Genomic DNA, 21,472 nt, shown 5'->3' with positions numbered 1-21,472 from the left:
GATGCAGGTGGAAAAAAAGCAGGTGCTTCCTTAGCATTTTCTATTCCACCATTGACAGACGGTTGCATTTGTGAAACAAGATGAATGGAGTCTTTTGGAACTCAAAAAGATGGAATCACTTGTTCACTAAGTTGAAAGAGGTACATATTGGAACTGGACAACACAACTGTGAACTGGGCGAAGGTAACTGTGAACTGGGGAACTGGGAAGGTAAAAGAAAACTTAAACATTGAGGGGATATAAGTGTGATCTTTGTTGACTAGAAAGATGGCAGAATAGCTGAGTGTGCTGGTCTTCAACAGGAATTGGCATCTCAGTCCTGAGATTCAGAGCATTAGTAACCAAATACAAATTTTCTGATGCACTGACAAAGTAAAGACTATTCTTCAGAAAGCCTGCAGCACTGTTTTGCTCAGAATACCAGGTGACCAATTCCCGGTTTTAAAGTATGAAAGGACTATTAAAATCATCTACGCTGGCATCCTGAGTAATGGATCCCACAAAAATTCAAGAAGTATTTTCTTGAGCTTAGGAAATTACCCTTCAGTAAGTCCTAAGTAAACTGTAATGCAGCCCACTAATTTCTGTTATAACTGGAAACTGTGTTCTGAAAACACATCCAATCTAAATGTTGATGTTGGAAACTGAAAACGACTCTAAATGATTAAATCCACTCATTTCAGAAGTGAAATTCTAAAGTTCTTTACAAAGCAATGTAAAATTGCTCACAGCATTTTTTTGTAWTGATTTGCTCTCCTGTATTGACTTAGAGCACTGCATGTATAACAGAGCAAAGAGGTGAAAGTGTCAGATCTTGCTTTCCTACTGCAGAGTCTGTTGACGTTGCCTTTGCCACCACTGCAGGTAGGCATAAAAAAGGCAGCTGGCCTTGCAGAATGGGCAGTAACTGATTTTAAGTAGCATCTTAGGACTCCCAGATGCAAACAGCATGGAAATTTTGGATATGCCACCTGGCAGGTGACATGCCAATGGGGAGGATACAAATAGAGAGCTATGACAGTTCTCCATAAATACGGTGTGCACCCTCAGGAACAGAGGAAATGATAGGGACTGTGTGAACCTGCCACCTGCTTTGGTAAGACTAAGACTTTGGTAAGACTTCACCTGCTGAAACTGAACTAACACCTCTCTGCAGGAAGCCAAGGGACTCTTTGACCCCTTCAGATAAATCCTATCTCTTCTCCTGTCACAGCACCTATCAAGTACAAGAAGAATGAACATCAAATGAKATTTATGACTATGAGAATCAACATATGTAGGCTCACAAGCCAGGAATTCATGCCTAGCCATGGCTAAATTAGTGACAAACCTCACTAAACTAGACATCCTATCTAACTCTGTTTAAAGAGAAAAGAGAAAAAATGCGTCATTTTCCACTTAGTGCCAGCAAACATAATAACCAAACAAGGCATCTTTCAGGTGAATTCTACGTACTAAAAATGTGTGGACTTTGCAACAACACAAGCAATTAAATTGCAAAGCAGAATAAAAACCAATTATGTATTATAGTTTTAGTTAAGGGGTATACCTAATGATYACATTCGTAAAAAAGAACCTCGATATACCAATCTTTCATCCAATGGACTGATAAATAAGGAAGGCCACTGTGCCTATATGAAGTTCTATTATGTAACAAAGAAGCATATTTTCAAGGCTTGTATAACTCTCTACATTGTCATCATTTATCCTGAACAGAAACCATGTGATTAAAGTAACTGAATGTAACRTATTACAAAGAGAACAAGGAAATAATTGAAAAAATACCAAGCAGTTTTTCAATRTAAAATCACTGCATATGATTTTAATTAATTTGCATGGTAAACCTAAGACCAGATTCTTCCAYTGCATATGAGACTTCAGCAATGTTTACCTCAAACGATTTAAATTCTGTGGTAGTTTAAGTGTGAATTTAACTATTCAAACCAAGAACTCACACCTGTATAACTGCAACAGAAGCTAGTGGGTTTACCAGGAGGTCCTGGTATAGCTCCATTTGAACAAGACTGAAAAATATTTTTTTTTCAGTTATGTCATACAGGACRACTACCTGAATAAATTCCCTGCAGTTTGATCTTAGGTTCTTCTTATTTAAAGTGTGCTTTATTTATTAGTTCACTTGACTAATTTAGTAGCAAAAGTATTAATCCTAGGCCCCAAAAGGCGTATTTTGAACAGTGAGTTCAATTAAACATGCAAACAAAATACCAATCTAAGAATTGATTCTTGCCTCCTGAGGCTTTCCAGTCACGATTAAAAGCATTCTGGAAGGCATAATGCAGTGAGCCATAAATTATGGGCTCAAAGTTGTAAAAAATACACCAGTAAATGGCACATGGTTAGGCCAGATTATGTAATAGACTGCTGTCGCTAACCTTATACACACCTACCCAGAACTTCTGCAAAAGTTTAGTCTATCACCTGAACTCTTAATCTCACAGGAAATTACACCTCACTCAAAATCCTTGCCTTCACTAAAGGTTAACTGGAAGTTCCTTGACTGGTTTCACTAAAGGTTAACTAGAGGTATYGGGTCATATTATAAGTTACTATAAAATTTGTACTCTTCCTTAGGTATTTTGAAGTATTTTTCAGTTTGGTAGACCTCATTGCTTGGACCTCATTTCAAAGCCTCTGAACCCTTTTTCCCTTCACAGGGACTCCGTGTCCGTTTAACTAAAGGACCGTCCGTTTAACTAAGGAACAGTGGTTACTTTGGGCTCAGGAGGCCTTCATGAGGCTGAGATTTTTTCTCTCCCTTCATATGTTGACACATTGATTGGTGAAAAAAAGAATCATATTAATACATATGAATATGTATTCTGAGGCAGAGCCGGAGAAATAGTACAGTGTTACATGAAATGTCACCAGATGGCACTATTAACATAGTCTTCAAGTTACCGAAGTCACTTGTGTGAGCAAGTTTGTAGTCTTAAAGAAGTGCCCGTCTATCCCCTTCTGGGTGTGAGCCCCGACACGGCCGACATTGCAAGTCGCAGGGTCCCGTCCCCGTGTGGAGAGATGGGGCAGCAGGGACGGCGCACAYGTGGCTCCCGCTCCGGCACGGGGCTGCTCCCGGCTCCGGCAAGGCCGACGGGCCGACCTGGGCCTACCAAGGCACCACACGGCTCCTTTCGAAGCCATGCCGAGGCAAGCGGAGCTGTCTGCAGGCCGGGGGCGGCAGGGCTGAAGAGCGGCGCGTGCGTCAATGAGGCTGTGACGCCGGCACTTTCTGCCCCTACAACTAAAACCTCATGTTAGGGGCTTTCATTCCCTCTATTTCCTAATAAAAACTGCATTTCTCTTACCTTGAACACAAAAGAATTAACTGTGGCAGAGAGGAAAGCATATACTAGAACATCTTTTAGCTTTACACAACTTTCGTGGAGGTGTGAGTATGTGTACACCAAACTTTCCCTGAAAGTGACACAACCTTGTGCTGCCATGCAGCGTACAGGCAACCAACATACTCCACAAATTCAAAGTCGAGCCTGGAAGTGATTCATCCTTTTTCTTTTGCAATTTGCTCAGTCAGTCCAAACGAATCCACTCTGAGAACAGAAAGTTTTATATATATATATACTAGTGGTATAGAAAGTTATAGGCCTACACATGCTTAATTTGCGAGTGTCATTAAGGTATTTCAGGAAACTCAGAGTTTTGGTGAAATATGTTCATTATTTTGCTTTGACATCACCTCACCCCTCACCAGCAACATCCAAGAGTAATATGGAAATGGATCTTCTGGTTAAGGGCAGTCAGCCGCTTGCTCCTTGCTTGTTACAATCACAGAACCATAGAATCCTTAAGGTTGGAAGGGATCTTTGGAAATCACCTAGTCCAACCCCTCTGCTCATGCAGGGTCACCCAGAGCATGCAGCACAGGCTGTGTGCAAGCAGGTTTGGAAGATCTCCAGAGAAGGAGACTCCACAGCCTCTCTGGGCAGCCTGTTCCACTGCTCTGTCACCCTCACTGTCAAGAAATGTTAAGTTCCTGTGGAACTTTTGGTGCCTCAGCTTGTGGCCGTTTCCTCTAGTCCTATCACTGGCCACCACTGAAAAGAGGCCGCCCCTCCTCCTCACTGCCTTCCTTGAGGTGTTTATAGACACTGATCAGGTCCCCCCTCAGCCTTCTCTTCTCCAGGCTGAACAGGCCCAGCTCCCTCAGCCTTTGCTCACAGGGAAGATGTTCCAGGCCCCTGATGATCCCTGTTGAACATCTTTGCACAATCAAATTCTTATAAAATTATTCTTGAGATAACAAGTTTGGAAAAAGATATWTTTTTTTTTTTTCAATTTTGAGACAGCAATCTAAGGAACAAAGGAACCTCGGAAGATGCTCTCCATGCATATATAAGCATAATGCCAAAAAGGGATGTAATCCCCTAGACCAGTAATCAGTTCGGCCAGATTCATACTCTTCAGAAGAACTGCTAAGACTATATGCTCTAATTTGATCAGTAAGTGTCACAGCAGACACCCTGCCAAAATCCAGTAAATTAATTATACCTCTACTTAATTGGCCGTCAGGTGCACATTTCAGTGTAAAATCGAGCACCAGTTAACTAACTTACCATATATGCTCCCTAGTGTTTGCCACAACATATTATATCCATAAATAGAATTAAGATGCAGCATAGTTTGTTCTTTCAATAAAGGAAATAAGAGCAAAATGAAATTCTCATCAAAYTGAAGGAAGGTTCTAACTAGCCATAAATCTGCCCTCTAGGAAAACAAGCACTCAGCCTGAAAACCATCAAGGAGAAGTATCAAATCACTACATCTGATTTCAAGTTTTCTACATTTCATATTTATTATAGAAATCCTAACTCTTCTGGCAATAGTCTTACAAAACGTGCTGAGAAGTTTAATGAAACTCTAATGACACAATAAAAATTTCAYAAGGTTTCAGTCAGTATCCCAGGAAGCATCCCAGGTCACACTGAACTGYACAAGCTGATGGGCATCAGCTACCAACAGTCTGTGTGTAAGTGTTGGCGCTGCATATTGCCAAGCTGACCTAGCAAAATGTACTCAAAAGTAACCATTCACATCTCATGTGATGATTAGGAATCTAGTTATTTAATTTATATTGAAGTAATTGTATGTTTTTTCATCTACCAATCTAATTTAACAGAAAATGAAATCAAAGCATTGGATGACATAGGCCTGCAGTAGTCACAGCATCTTGAAACAGAGACAATAATAACTTGAATGCTAATGTTTTATGTTCTTGCTAGTCTCTATAGAGGCTCAGCACATATACTGAATGAATCTGGGAAAACATTAATATCTTAAAAGTCTGAGTCTACASCTATGTGCACTTAAAATGAAAAGGCACAACACTTCTGTTTTATGAAACTTTACTATCGATTTCATAATTAAAAATCAATTAGATAGATAAAACATTACAAAAATATGAACATAGCTATTTTCTCCTTCCTTCTTCACTAAAATGCTCCAGGATTACTATATTTGGTTTTGTATCAGCRACGGGCTGACTGCTGTCACTGAGAAGACATAAATGTCTGCAAACATCCATGAAAAATGGATCAGGCACAAATTCGATAGAGTGCATTGTCTCTCTYAACACTGAAGATTTTGCAAATGACTCTTGTGAAACATCATTCTCACATGTCCTGTGAAGATGAGGCCAAAGAGAAAGTTAGATTTGTGGAAAAATCTGATGTGTCTTGTGAGAACTATACCTGTCCCAGACCAGAAATCAGATATAAGGCCAAAAGGGCCTTATCCCTTTTTTTAAACTAGGAACCTCCTCCTACTGACATGACCAGGATATAGCTGGATACAGAGGTGCTCCAACAGAACACTGTTTCAAGAGATCAAAARTTAGCCTGAAGAGCTAACTGAGTAGTCTGGAACAACATACTCTGCCTGATCTACCTTGATCTTCCCCTGGGACCTCTGCTGCCATCTCTCCTAATCTTGACTGCTCAGCTCTAGTTCTTGCTCTTTTGCCATTTCTCCATGACCTGCTTCGTTTCCATTCTAGCCCAGATCGCAGTTTACAGTGCAGACTTCCCAGATGCCTGGTTTCTGTCCCTGGGCAGTGTATGCTCTTGATATGGTTTTCCAGCAGTGCAGTCCTGGACTTACGTGATCCGGACCATGACTCACCCTGACCATGATACCTGACAATGTCCTTGACATCTGGCTAGCCCTTGTCWCTGCAGCTGACCATCCTCATTGCCATTTCAGACTTTGCAGACACATCCTCTATTTCACTTTTAGGGATAAGCCAAATGGCTAAGCCATGTATTTATTTTTTTTAACTGGAAATATGAAGTCTTCTCTTCTTGTACCTATGAAMCTATGAGTTAACTCTGCTCACATCTTAATAAACAGTAAGACTCTAAGAATAAAGAAAATAATCTTTGTTGATATATCTCCTTGGGAGTGCAAGAAAAAACACTCTTCGATTATAAATTCTGCTTCTTCTTATATTTTTATTAAGTCCATCTAATGACGATCTTGCAAGTAAATGCTATAGCACAAGATCTTGGAAAGGACAGAAAAGACAAATAGATTGGAGAAGCCCATGGTAGTCTGATACATGCAGATGCCCGTGTAGAAGAAAACAGAGTTAAAAAAACAAACAATAAAGAGAGCACTACAAATTGGAACTGCATCTCAACTGAAAAACAACAACAAAAAAGACAGAATTCCTGTGTGGCCCACATCATCTATCTGGAAAAGGATCAAAGGCATTCGAGTTTATTAATATGTCATTTTTTAACGCACAGAAACTTCTGGAGAAGTGCATGGAGCTTGCTTATGCTTTTCCTTAGGAGATAGACTTTAACCCCATAGATGGACACACACATCACATCAAGTTGTCCATAGGGTGTCCACCATTTATGATACTTTGCATCCAACCACAGAAAAGTCAAAGGTTGTTGAGAAATGCCCTCTGCGGGTACCGGCCGCCTATCCCATCTCACCACCATCCCCCAGCAGGGATAACAGGATTCCTGGTCATCCATGAACAGCTTAAGATCCCATCACGAAACAATGCGTGACCTCAGCGTGGGAGGCTCCATCCTGCCGCAAGGTGGGTGCCCAGCAAGGCCCTCTGCACCCGCTGCCGGAGGGACCCACATCCCACGGGGTGTTTCGCGCCGCGCGGCACGCAGCTTGAGGATTTCGGATTGTTCATTTACCAAACTCTGAATTCCTACTGGTGAGTCAGAGCTGTTCAGCTCCAAAGCCACGGTAATTAAGCTGACATGCCATTCAGTGACCTTGGCATAATCCTAATGAGATCTGAGTCGGAGACAACAATTACTGGAAAAATAGAGGTATGGTTCACAAAGGAGAAAGTACTAGTATTTTCCATGAGCTAGATCAATGCGCTTTGCAGCAGAGAAACATAATAAAGTGCTTTATCAGCTAAGTCTCTTTATTCACCACAATAAGTGGCTTGTACCTGGACAGTACATCTGGCAATGGAATCAGGAAAACAAAGTGCTCCAAGAGATTAATTGGCTGCAAACTAAGGCCTTTACAACATTTTCTTTGAAGAGACAGAACACAATGGAGACATGCCTTTTGAAAAAGTCAGCAATCAATACTACTTCAGTGCCAGCTAAGTTTCCTAGTTACTATTGTGCACTGACAGGTGAGGAAAAGCCACTTAGACATGCTGCTGTCATYTCCCTTGATGGCCTCTTCTCCAAAGTGAGAAATCAATTTTGCGGCTCCCTATTTTACTGAAAAAAAAAAGAGGCATTTTTTTTCTYTACTTATAACATACTGGAAAACCTTACATTACATTTCGAAACAAGTAASTTTTCTGCATGTGATAGGTTTGTACAGCAAACATTGAAAAAACTTACACTTTTAGGAATGCTTTGATGTGCTTGATGACAGATTCTAATTTAGAAGTGGAGAATATATGTTGTATATCTTAACAAATTGAGAAGTTTTTAGGTGGATACACTAGGACTTGGATAAAAGAGAATGACATCAACTGAAAGTGGAAAAGTCAAATGACAGCGTAGGATTTATTGTTCGACCATTTCAAATAAACTGTACAACTCCAATAACCAACTGAAATTTCAGAGCAAGCATAACAAGATTAAATGCTTGCTTGAAGCTCTATCACAGTCTGCTTTAGTTATTCCTAGAGCCTATTGTGGTATTTGTTATTTGCTTTTTATTCGTATGTTTCTGAATCACTTAAGTTTCTCAAAATAAGTATCTTATTTCTGTGAAAAAATGTCTTGAAACTTAGATATTTGTAATGTCCTAAAAATGATGACTTTTCAAGAGACCTTCAGCAACCCAATAATGTTCTGTCATCTCTATTCCAAGTTCTTCAAGCAGATGAGAGAAAAAACACATGGAGATTCTGAAATATCACCACTTAAAACAATGGGCATCAACTAAGGCTAACATATATTCATTACCACAAACCATGGAGACCATATAGTGATCCAGTTGCTAAAATTCAGATGCTTGCTTGGCTATTCTAATAAGGAGTAAATGGAGCCAAATGTTTTATAGAGAATATATTTTATGAAGAAGCATTTAAAACAAATGAGAAGTGCAGCTTTCTGAAACTGTAGCCCAAGGATGTTTAAATGCCTACTTGCATGTGCCTTGTGAAGCAAAATGAAACAAAACAGAATCAAATAGCATTTCCAGAAAATTTGAAGCACTTTTCAAAACCACCTCTGGACTCTAACAAACACACTTGCAGGGACAGCAAAGGAAGTCAAAATTCACGTTTCCCAGGATGGATTCCCTGTGATATAAATGAACGGGTCATATACCATACACCTGCACATTTGGTAGGCTGTGTCTCATTAATTTTTCTTGAATAATAAAAGAATGGCTTGAGAAACTCCACCTGAGCTACCAAATACTTCTAATGAGTTGTTCCAGCATTAATGACATTTCCCTCTCTAATCTTTTCATCTTTCTTCTCCAATCTTTTCATCGTTTTCATCTCCTACAGATGAAAATCCTCACAGGAAATAAATAAAAAGATATAATATGCTGTTCTTTACCTGGGATACATGCATCATTTCCTGTTTCAGCTTTCCTGAAACAGATAAATTTTTCCATGCAGAGCTAATATTTAACAACTTCGAGTACAAACTTACATAACATTTTAGATAATTTATATGTCTTCTTTTTATTTTCCACATGAAGATTGTTTCATATGTGATAGCAAAACAATCAAAAGCAACAGTATAACCAGATATTAAATGATGTAAGAAGTATAAAAAGAGATTAAGAAGAATCTGCTGTGGTGAGCACTTTCCAATTAACTGCCAAGATCTGCAAAACGTTATCACTATGTGTATGGCATGTGACAAGCACAAAAGAAAGGAAATAATATAATTGACTTGGAAGCTTTTTCCTGCGGATGGCTCTAAATTAGGGGAGGAGATGCATTTCCAAACAGACCATCACCTAAAACTGATTTTTCAAGATGTATGATAATACAAATAATGGGAATAAACACCTTACTTGGGATAAAAGTTGCATTCAGTGGCCTTTCACCAGCTTGTGATACTGGGGACCTGGGTTAGCACACCTCTGTCTTCAGAGKAAGTGACACTTCTCACAGACAAAGAGTTTTGAGAACTTGGTTCATGGTTAATGGATCAGGAAAATTGAGGATGGTTGATATTTGCTTTTAATTTGGAGCCAAACTCTCTGCTGATTTGTAAAGATGCAGTGCTCCCGGCTCATGTTTCATGGTGATTCATTTCACTGAGTTTAATAGTCTGGGAAAGCACTGTGACATAGTTGCATATTTCAAATTACTGTGCCCGAGCTATCAGTTACAATGATCTCTATAGTATTGCTTTAACCCATATGTCTCTTTCCTTGACAAGTTCTACCATAGTTGGCCTGTTTCACTTGCACAGGTGTAAAACAGTATTGCCCTTAACTGATATCCTTGATTTACACAAAATATTCACAACACGTTGGCCTAGACAGTCAAAAACCAGGAGTCATTCCCAGTCGATCAGAGCYTCAGTAACCTCAATGGTCTCAACATGATATTCCATTAACAAGTTTAAGAGTGCATGACCCACTCCTTTAGACCAAAAAAAAAAAAAAAAGAAAAAAAGCTCTAATTCTTATGCCACAACTTCTGCGACAGATTACTATCAAACATCCTTAGCAACGTTTGACAAGTGGCTGAATCACTTGAAAACTGTAGGATCAGAGGACTGAAACTTTGTCATACCAACTAACGCAAAGCCCCTGGAAAGAAACTCAGGCATTTTTCTAAACAGGCCAAGTATTTTTCTTCATGAAACAAAAAATGCCTTGTCCTTCCCTATTATGTGGGGACTCCTAATTAGAATCAATGATTTTTTATTGTCAGCCCAGATAAGCTTGTTTGCATAGCTGTTATTTCGTAAAACAGAAATCTGAATGGTGCTAGGAAAATACATCCATCAGCAATACAAGAGACCCTGAAGCAGAATAGTTGCATTGCATGATGTTTACATCTGATCATCCTTGGCAGCAGTTCTGCAGGAGCCAGCCAGTCAAGAACATAGCTAAGAGCCAAAGCAGTTTAATATTGTTTCAATTTATTTATAGAAATGTACCAAAAGTACCCAGAGAGGCACGCTCTCACCCTTCCCTTGAGCTTGTGCCAGTTCATGGCCAATAACAAGTATTCAAAAGGGAAAAAAGGGAAAGCATTTATAATGACTCTTTGTATCAAACAAGCTACATTATGAGCAGACAACGAATATTACATTTCAGTACTACATGCAGAAACAGACCTTAAAAAAGAATTCTCACCACAATTAAATCTTTCTTAATGATTCACTTACRATCTTGAACTTCGCAATGATGCATGATAATGCCCTAGAGCTGAGTGTTCAAGGAATAAAGTTGCAAAACATCTTTAAAAATGATAGCACTGATGTATTGAATCTAAATCAAAATAATCTTTTAATAGACAGAAAAACCAATCACTCTGAGTAGATAAAGGTAAAATCAGCAAACAATCGCTATGTCACTCTAACAATACATAGCAAATCCATGTGCATTTAACAGATCTGACTTGTGTCCTACGGCAGTGCTAAATAAAATGTTGGTAATGCCCTCAGCAGTCTTTTTCTGGTGTTTCCCCAGCTAGATCTGCAGTCTGCCCAGGCTCAGATGATACCCACACAGTGAGAATACCTCAAAAGAAAGACTAAGTGAGCTAGGCCTGTTCACCCTGGAGAGGATTGGGAGGAGACCTTACCAACATGTAGAAYGTGAATAGGGGCCAAGCTCTTCTGTGGTGGCCAGCAACAGGACAAAGAGTAATGGGCACAGAGTCAAATACAGTAAGTCCCATCTCCACATGAGGAAGAACTTCTTTCCCCCGAGGGTGACAGGCTGCCCAGGGAGGCTGTGGAGTCTCCTGCTCTGGAGATCTTCCCAGCCCGCCTGGATGCCGCCCTGTGCCCYGTGCTCTGGGTGTCCCTGCTRAAGCAGGGGGCTGGACTGGATGATCCCTAGGGGTCCCTTCCAACCTCAACCATTCTGTGATTCTGTGAAATCCGGAAGATGTGGAGGCATTAAATCAGTATTAAAGCAGTTACTCAGCCCTTCTTAATAGACGATCAACAACTGAGGGGTTATTACAGAGCCCCACTACATGATAATATTCAAGTCCAAGATTCTTATTCCCTTCAGACCTTGGGTTGCATTGCCCAAAGGTCTAAATATATGTGTAAAATTATGTTTGAAATGTGTTATTTAAATCAAGAGAACCAAAGAGTGATTCTGCCTAGAAGCTCACTGACCACAGCCCTGGATTCTTTAAGCATTAAATCACTTTAATTCCCTTAAATACAAGTAACAAAATCTTCAGCTAAATTTGAATGCTCAAAAAATGTTTCCTTGAATGCCTTAATATCTCCAAATCCTTCAGGATATGTGAGCATTTGGTTTCATATATTTAACTARTGGAAAGACAAGTGCACAGAAAAGTATGCGGTATTTCTTCGTTTCTTATTTGCTGTGAATGAATAAACAAAAAAGTGTACTATGATAATTAATTCTCAACATTTTTTTGAAAGCCTGTATTCACAGATAAACCTTCTGACTTAGATGTTTAAGTTCTCTGTAGGGGTTACTAACATTAATTAAAATTCAAATTGTTTGAAAATCAATGTCTATAGTGTGAAAAAAATTATCTTTTGCATAGATGTTCTTCAAAAAATTATCTTTTGCACAGAGGTTCTTCAAATAGTGTACACATGTATCTAAACATGTGCACACACCAAGATACTCGTTTGTGCCTTGTATAAACATTATGCAAGGGTTTTGTTTTTTATGCTCCTTTTTTAACCACACCTCCTGTTTTCTATGCTTAGTATGTATCCTATGTAATATAGGATATCTTCTGAAAGCTAAGACATTTTCAATACTTGTTATATGGATTGTATTCCAAATCTCAGTAATGGTCATTTTACAAGTTGAATACCAGTGGTAATTTTGTTTGTTTAAAATACATTGATCAGCTGTGGTAAAAAAACAGTCATTGCATTATCTTCCTTATACTTCAAAATACTATTAGTGATATTGTGCTGAAAAACAAGTTAGGACTCACACAAATGAGATTGTATTTAGTTTGAAGAGCCAGTATTCATATTGTACCTGAATGTAAATTGCGAAGAAAGAGTCTAAAATCCATCCCTAAGAACATGCTGTTGCTATTTTCACCAGAGCAAATATTGTAAATTTAACAATTTGTGATTGCTAGTTTGCCTAGCAAAAGATAAAGTTAATTAAATACTTCATTTGGCAGTTGAACTTTAAGCATAAAAAATACCTGCTATAAAAGAAGGAATACAAAGCAGAAAACAAGCTGACTGATATCGCCAAAGAAAGCAGAACATGAGCATTTGCCAACTGTTACCACTGTGTTTCCACAACTATCACAAAAATTCCTTTCCTTTCCTTTCAAGTGTAGAGGAATACTTGAATGAGCATCCAATACTGTTGTGTGGTAACTGCCAGCAAATGTTACTTAAATGTTAACCATTAATTGCATTTCAGCATCAATTTTGCATTCTAAAGGAGAAAGTTATTCTAAATGTTCTTTCTGAACAGGTAGGATAGGCAGCTAAAGATGCTACTAATGTAATGCATTCTCCAGCCTTACTGGATCCCATACCATACTTCTTCTACTGGACATATTATAGACACTTGTATTACTCTTTCTTCAGTGCTCTTTCATTGTTTCTGCTCACTCTGTTAACACAGTGGCCTCTCCTTGCTCACTGACTGATTTTTGATTCATTTTTTTCTATCTTACTCTGGAAAAAGTAACTTTCCTGGCTCCTAATCATTCTTTCTTCCTCCTTACTCACCATAAAGTTGATAAGAAGCCCCTGAAGAGGAACTGAATTTAAGAGTAAATCAGATCCCATACATCCAGAGATCAGAAAAGAGAACATAAGATAAAAGAAAATGCTCAAAGGCAGAGGCTACAGGTTCAGGCTCTGGCATGACAAAAGGGAGGATAAAAAGGGCCTTCCTAGGTGCARTGATATACTAGGTGGTCCCGCAGAAACATGTTCTCTATAGTCCATTTAAACCTCAAGCCAAGATCTGGGAAAATAACTGTTTTTCCTGAAAAAGAATGGCACTTCAAAGGACAGAAAATGAGAGAAAAAGATATTTTCAGCAGCTACTTCTAGAAAATATATATTTACTGTTTGCTTAGGTTAAGCTGAGGTATAGAAATGAGATTGGTGAGGCTGCCTTCTGTAAGACTAAATGCACATTAAGTAATGGTAAGCAAATCATCATTCAAAATACAGACTATATATAAGGCAAATGGAGAATTTTAACTATAGAGACAATAGAGAGCTCACTGGAGTCCAAAAATAAATCCAACACAGGGTTTACTGACTCCATAGGGTTTATTGACTCTATACAGTTCTGTATGTGTTTACATATATGAGAAGCTGACTTGAATTGATTATTAGCAAAACAGCATGAAAAGAATTTGGGCTTTTGGAGTTGAGTGATCCCTAGCAGAGCCTGTGGGCACAGAAACCCTGTCATATATTTTACTTTTACTTCTGYAGGGACACAGGGCTTCAGATACGTTGTCAGTTAGTGTGTGTTTTCTGTAATGACCAAGAGACAAATGACCATCTTTAAAAATACCCAACTTCTTTAGTTTCTCAGGGCAAAATTAAGTGAGATCCTAACATCTCCTCAAGTCAGAAAGGAGTGACATGAAGCAACCTGCTCAGGATAAAATGCCATATATTCCACAGCACTGAAGCATTTTTAACCCATGGAGGGTTCATGAAAGTTCAGACACTGATGGTACCTACTGTGTTCTTCATGAAGGTCTATCCCTTGACTTTTGGAGTTTATAAAGGAAGTTACTAAATCTGGAAAATAAAATCTGTTCTAATATTATCTGTTGATAGACATTGAGTTAAAGAATACTCTTCCTTTCTATCTAGGTGAAAAGATGAAGCAGGTATCCCTTCACGTAAGGCAGTAGAAATAAAGGCAGAATTAAAACACCTCAGCGCTTTCAGGAGTAAACCCAAGCTGTCTGCGTTGCTGTCAGGAGAACGAATTGGGACTTACTGTGCATTTGTTTGGCTTCTCTCCTGAGTGGACTCTCATGTGGATGAGCAGCTTGTAGCGAGCATTGAAGGGCTTGTACCTCCGCGGGCACCCTGCCCAGAAGCACGTGAAGTCCTCCCCCTTCCTCTGGTCTATGTGGATCTTCTCGATGTGCCGCACAAGGTCCTCCTGCTGCTCGTAGAGCGCGCTGCAGTCGACCCAGCAGCAGCCGTGCTTGCCGCCCACATCATCCCGGTCCCCGTCCTCATCCAGCAGCGCTCCSGGGGTGGCGGCCGAGGCCGCGGCGCGCGGGAGGCCGAGGAGGCTGCGCGCACGCCGGTGCTGGTGCGCGTGGTACGGCGGTGGCGGGCCCTGTGGCGGTAAAAGCAGTGGGAGAGGAGCCACCTCAGCTGCCCGGGCAGAGAAATGGTCGCGCTGTTCGCTCTTCAAGGCGCCCACAGGCTGGCTGTCCATGGCGGGTKCGCCGTGCTGCAGGGCCATGTTGCTCGGTGCCGGCCGCGGCAGGCTTGCCTGCTCCAGCTGCTGCATGCTCTGGTGCTCGGCGTGGCCGGGCAGGGTGACGTTCCCGTTGGCCACCAGAAGGCCTTTGTGGGTGCTGGGGATGGAGCAAGCTTGGGCGATGCAGCTCCCTCTCACGCCCAGAAAGTGTCCGTAGACCTCGGGCTGCGGGGAGAGGCTAGCTGGTGACGCCCGAGAGCTGTTGATGTAGGCGACCAGCGAGGTCGGGGACGTGCGGATGATGGTGTTGAAGTCGAATCCAATGCCATCGGAGAGAGGGGAGAGGGAAAGCGCYCTCTTCTTGGAGCGGGAAGACTGAGGCCAGGCTGCGGAGTGGCAAGGGCTCAGGTAGGCAGCATGGCTGTTTTCCACGCCAAGCAAGCAGGACGGCAGGGAATTAGAGACACTGCCACAGGACATGGGTGTTCCGGGTGGAAAATTGAGCAGGTCCTCCAGGTCGCTGCCGTTTGGAGAATCGTGGCTGGGYGGAAGGGAAGGCAGTATCCGGTAGCCACGCGACCACTCTTGCTTCACACTCAGGGCTGAATGACTTTCCAGCAAGCTCTGCGTTGCGGGGGACAGCGGCGGCTCGCTTGACATGAGGGACCTGCAACAACGGCACGATAAGCAAGTCAGTGATGAGACACCGGAGTGGCTCCAAGGTAAAAAAGCTGCACAGTGTTTCTTCCCATTGGCACATAAAGACAGGAGGACCACATGTAAGAAAAGCTTGCCCTAATTTTACATATTCAAATGTTTCTGTGTTCACTTAGCAGCCACACATGGGCAATACGCAAGCAACAAGGACTCTTAAAAATCAACTTAAATCAACTCCAAAACGTCAAGATTCTTGAAGAAAAGSTCCTGCTGTGAAACTCCTGGGTACACTACTACAACAATCTGTGTTGTACAGTCAATATGTCAGTACAAATTCTGTGCTGAAAATAGCTTTGGGCTTCTGAGGGCAAAGCATCAACATTGCCACCTTGCATGAAACTCATATTGCTTTGGGAAAACTGTCTATTATTTCTGGTGGCAAAAGTAAAGGAAGGAAAATGATTAATGAAGAATAAATGTTTAATCTGACTGACATTACCAATTGTGATGCACACAAATATTGTTCTTCTTTACAGAAATAGCTCCAGATTATAAATTACAGATAATATCTAACTTTACAAAACAAATAAAGTAAGTTTATAATGTAGATGAACTGGCTAGTTTATTTGTGATTTTATGATGTATCTGCCTTCAAGTCATTAGTTGAAATAAAAAATATATATATTAACCAAATGTTATTATTGAATATTCTCAGAAATTTTAGGAAACTTAGCTGCAAAGAAGCTTATACCACAAACATCTGACGTGCAGCTTAACAAAGGAACTCTTCAGCTCACCACAGCACTGGTTTCTACATAAAGGTAAAGAATAGGAAATACATGAAACCCAGGGTCCCTGGTTCATGGCTTCAAAAGAGACTTCTGGGTAAAGGGCAAGTTATTCTATGTGGTTTATATATAGACCATATAAACATATAAACAATATTTGTTATGTATAAACATATATATTTGTTCATATATGTTATATATGTTATGTATGTTATATGAATGTGTTTATATGTGCTGTATGTGTTAAATGTGTGTGTGTGTGTGTGTGTGTGTGTATACATATATATATATATATAAAAATATTCTCTTTATGTTTCAATTCCACATCTTGGCAGTATTGGACTTCCTGGCAGCCAGAAACAGAAATATTAACTAATATTTCTGAGGGTTGCAAACAGTGACAAGAACCAGACCCTGGAGCTGGCACTGCCACAGAAGCAGCTGCAGTTTATGCTCAGGTTAATTCTTATATCCTCTATGTTATAGACTTTTAAAGAACCACAGAATTTCTATAGTGAATCAGGCACCTTAAAAAAAAATTGTTTCTTTTCTAAATCCGATAACTTCTTGATGGTGGACAGTTTACTCAATCATTCATTTGCTCAGTTTCTCACATGGAAAATAAGGCACATCAAGAACTTTTGCTGCTATACGAAGACTTCAATAGATCAAATTAACTTTAGAAAAGGCAACTAAGGCAAAAGGTGCTATAAAATTACATTCTTAATAATATTTCCTAAAGCCTTAAATATAAAATATTTAAAAGCATTAGTCTAAAGACAAGTCATATAAGCCTACTTAAAAGGAATAAGATACACCCATGTAAGTTCTTACAGCYGATTGTATATATGTAATTAACTGCACAGCTTTATTTTGCTACATCAGATGTCTGAAAGAGAAATTATGTACTGCAAAGAAAATAAAGAAAAATCTCATCTCTTTGTTGTATCAATTATACATATTGTTACAAGAAAACATCTTCAGGAGACGATTCTACCATGTTTTTCTCTCTGCAAGGAAGTAAGTTATCTATTCAAGATGAACTAGGCAGCAAGTTCAAAAAAAAAGTAAGTTTTTTTATAGAGAATGTTTCAGTAAAAAAGTATCTGTGTCAGATCTGATTAAAGGTTCATTCTTAAAGCAGAGTTTGAACCACACATGGCACTAGCAATAATCTGCAAATGATGGCACTGCCTGGCCTTTTGTTTGACTACCACCTCTCAAAACTGTTATTTGTGCTTAAATAAAACAAATTTCAAGTTATTATATATGCACAGCAGTCCTTCCTGCAGTGGTTGCATCTTCTGTGGAGATTCATAAAATTACACAATTCACATATTGGTGGCAGATAGACACTAGGGATTTGAACGCCATGCCAAATAGCACTAGTCAACCCAAGAGAGCAGGAACTGACCCAAAACAATTGTCTAGGAGAGATTCCTGGTGAATATCCTAATATTTACCAAATTTCCACTAATGATAAAATCACATCAGCTGTTCTTGACACGATTTTGTTTGGTAGGGTCAACTTTTCACCTGTGACATCTGTGGATTACTTTTTAACCAGATAAACAAGGTTGAGAGAATGTGTGAAAACACTAGGTCATGTCATTCTGGCAAGAGAAGTGTCCRTAGCTTTTGACACTAAACCCTAGTCACTCAGTTAATAGCTGAAAATCCCTGGCGTTTCTGTTATCTTATTCTGCCCAACTATGCAAACACTACTTGTGTGATCTTTTTTCTAAAAGAAATATTATTATATCAAAAATGTTATTGTAAAATATAATATTTTCCAGTTGTCAGGAGTCAAAAAAAGATGAAGAAGGAGTCGATTTGAGGTGATTTTATTTTGCCTGACCGTGCCACAGGAACAAAGCCCATGTCTTTGTTAAACTCCTGAAGAGATGAAGGAACAGAGCTTGAGCTTCAGAAATCAGTGCTTCAACTCTGGTCTTTTCCACCCAGATGGGAACCTTTTCACTGCAGAGGAGGCTCTCACATATCTTCTGGCTACACAGACACAGCTCATAAAACATCTAAAATATAGCTTGAAACTTCACCTGGCCTTGCTGGCTGAACTATGGGGTAGATGGGCAAATGCTCCTTTCTCCGAGATAATTCCCCTTACTACAGATTGTCGATCCGCTGTATCAGAAAAACTAAGAAACATCCTGCTTGAACTGAATATTAGTACAACGTGCTGTTATGGAAATYAGTGGTGCTTTCAAAATAGCAATTTTGATTCAGAACATTGAAGAAAAGCACAATGACATGGCTGAATACAATTTGTATTGAGAAAAAATGAGAATAATAGGGTGGCTGTATCAGGTCAATCTTGTATAAGATATGGATCTAAAGAGGGTAATTATCTGTGAAAAAAAAATTGATTCGGGCTGTTGGGTCTGTTATCAATGAACTCTGTTAAGTACAGTTTGTTACTGTTAAGGAGCAGTTAAACATACTAGTATGGTGTGACCCTAAATAGAAAATGACAGTCTGCAACAGAGCAAGAAAAAAAGAAATAGAGTTTATTTTTTTTTTCTTAAGCTATATATTTACATCCGGAAAATAAATCTAAGTAGGTCTTTGTTAGTATGGTAGTTTAAAATAGGTGTTCCTCTTTTAAAAGTAGAGGAAAAAAAGCATGCATCAATGAAACAAGTCTGACAAGACTTAAAAGGATTATATTCATATATGTATTGGGACCAAAGGTATTTAAAAAACTACTGATTACTAATGTAAAAGAATACACATACCAGTAAAGAACTGCATTAACTTATAATATCTAAATCCAAAAGTCAATTTAACTGAAAAACCCAGCTCTCAAAACAAAAGCCATTTTTTTAAAACCCAGCTCTCTAAGCAAACATTTTTGGGGGAGAAGATACATACAATTAACATGAAAATGAAGGAGCAGATATAGCACGGTGCCAGATTATCTAATGGTATTAACTGGCACATGAGTGCTTGCTGTAATCTAAACCAGTTGTATGTTTGGAACRGAGTCTTTTATGAATATTTACAAGGGATTCCTGCAATTACTTTCTGTTTTTTCTCCAAGTGCTTAGGCTACAGAGCCAACTACAACCCAGACTATTAACAGTAAGCACAGAAGACTTAAAAGACATTTTCTTATCTTTTTGCATGTCTTCTGTTCGCTAGCCAAGAACGCTTTGCTCTTATCCTAAATTCTTCTCTCACATCTAAGTGAATGGCAATACTGCATCTGTTTTCAAGAACCATGACTACCTCCTCTGAAAAGTTGTTTGGAAAACTTTCTGAAAGATGGGTGGAAGATTTTATCCTTCTTGGGCAATATACCAAAATCTGATGTTATCTGTAGCAAAACTTCAGTTTTGTCAACTTTTTCCGTCTATATAAATCAAGATGAAACAATTTGTTCTGGGTCAATTCAACAAATAATCTGTTTGCTGCCAGAACGTAGTTCATGATGCATCCTCAGTAGTACAACCCAGGGAACGCATTGAGTCAATGACAGAATACGGATTTGAGGGATATGTAAATTGAAAATCTTGAAGAGTAAAATAGCACTTTAGGAAGATGTGTTTTAATGGTGAAACAAATCAAAATCCAGTGTTTTTACAACCTAAGTACTAAAAGCTAACTTAAAAATTCTTTTGACAGAAAAATGCTGAAATGGACATTTTCGGTGTCACAAGTTCTTATTTTTCAACACTTTCATAAGTAAACATTAAAAGAGATTCAAAGAAACACTGGATCCCAGAAGTGCTAGAATTACAGCTTCATTTCACCCTTAGTAAATACCTGTTTCAAGCAAAAACAAACATGTGTATCTCAATACTGATATAGTATACACTAACATACCATCATGCAAAACTGATAGTTTGGAACCATACAAGTAAATCTAATACTAATGATTATTAAGCAGATAACAATTCATGATATCTGCATATTATCATGTTGATTTTGCCTTCAAATGTATGTCCTTGCATTTGTAATCAACTTAGCCATGAATAATTTTCCATGACACATTTATATAGAAAGCATAATTAATTTTTGTATACTGGGAGAAATGAAGGGTACTAAAGGACTTGATCTTCACAATTGAAATTACAGAAATGACACTCAAATTTTACAGTATATTATAACAAGGTTTTTTTACCACATAATATCAGTCATAATCATTTCAAGACTGTTTCTTGCCTTGTAATAAAGTAATTATGTAAAAATTGTGTTCAGAATAGAAACTCTCACTATCTTTTGTAAATAAGGAAGTTACAACTATTTCAATCAACAGAAGTCACATCTGGAAAGGGGAGCAAGTAGCTCCCAAAGTGACACTAGAATATTTTATCACTATATGCTTAGCTAGCATGTTATATAAAATGTTTAACTGATATCCACCAGTATGCTTACTGTATTTGTATGGAAAGTGTCTAAATGAACATTTTCCCCTTACTCCTTTGTGTCTCCAACAGTGATAACTATAACCTCATGAATTATTTCAGTATTTACAAACTAAATAATAAATAAGTAAATGCAGTTCAGTGATATAAAAAAGGCTAGATTTACAGAGAAGGGCCATGACTTTTCCTTAACTACCCATGGGAGCAGGGAAAATGGTCCACCTTCAAGAGTAATATGGATGCAGTACACTGATGGCTAAGGGCAGATTGGACACATTTGATCTGATCATCTTAAATCTTTTGACCAGTTGAAAAATTTAATGTAAATAGTACTTGATGAGAAGAAGTGGGGAATTTTAGTTTTCATAGATTGACATTAGTGTTATTTCACAGGCAAGAACATAACTTTGGTAAGTGTAAAAAACAAGCTCACTGTCCCCATAGATTTAACACTTGGAGTATATCAACTTTCATTCACTACAGAATATTCTGTCTTTTTTTTATATGTAGAAAAATATGGCTATTTGCCTACAAAAATGTTGATCTAATGAATCAGAGAAAATGTGAGGACAG

The 21,472-nt window shown here is 38.9% G+C and overlaps 1 protein-coding gene across 1 annotated transcript in view; it reads right to left on the bottom strand.

Moving 5' to 3' along the window:
• The window catches only part of GLIS3 (GLIS family zinc finger 3), a 128,790-nt gene that overhangs the window by 77,408 nt on the left and 29,910 nt on the right, over positions 1-21,472 (bottom strand). Inside the window, exon 3 of the mRNA XM_026043661.1 lies at positions 14,629-15,733. Coding sequence (XP_025899446.1) covers positions 14,629-15,733 — 1,105 coding nt within the window. The remainder of the gene's footprint in view (positions 1-14,628; positions 15,734-21,472) is intronic.

The sequence above is a fragment of the Nothoprocta perdicaria genome, unplaced genomic scaffold (assembly GCF_003342845.1).
Source record: "Nothoprocta perdicaria isolate Ctin4 unplaced genomic scaffold, notPer1 scaffold_333, whole genome shotgun sequence".
NCBI classification, from domain to species: Eukaryota; Metazoa; Chordata; class Aves; order Tinamiformes; family Tinamidae; genus Nothoprocta; species Nothoprocta perdicaria.
This window is presented reverse-complemented; position numbering and strand designations above follow the sequence as displayed.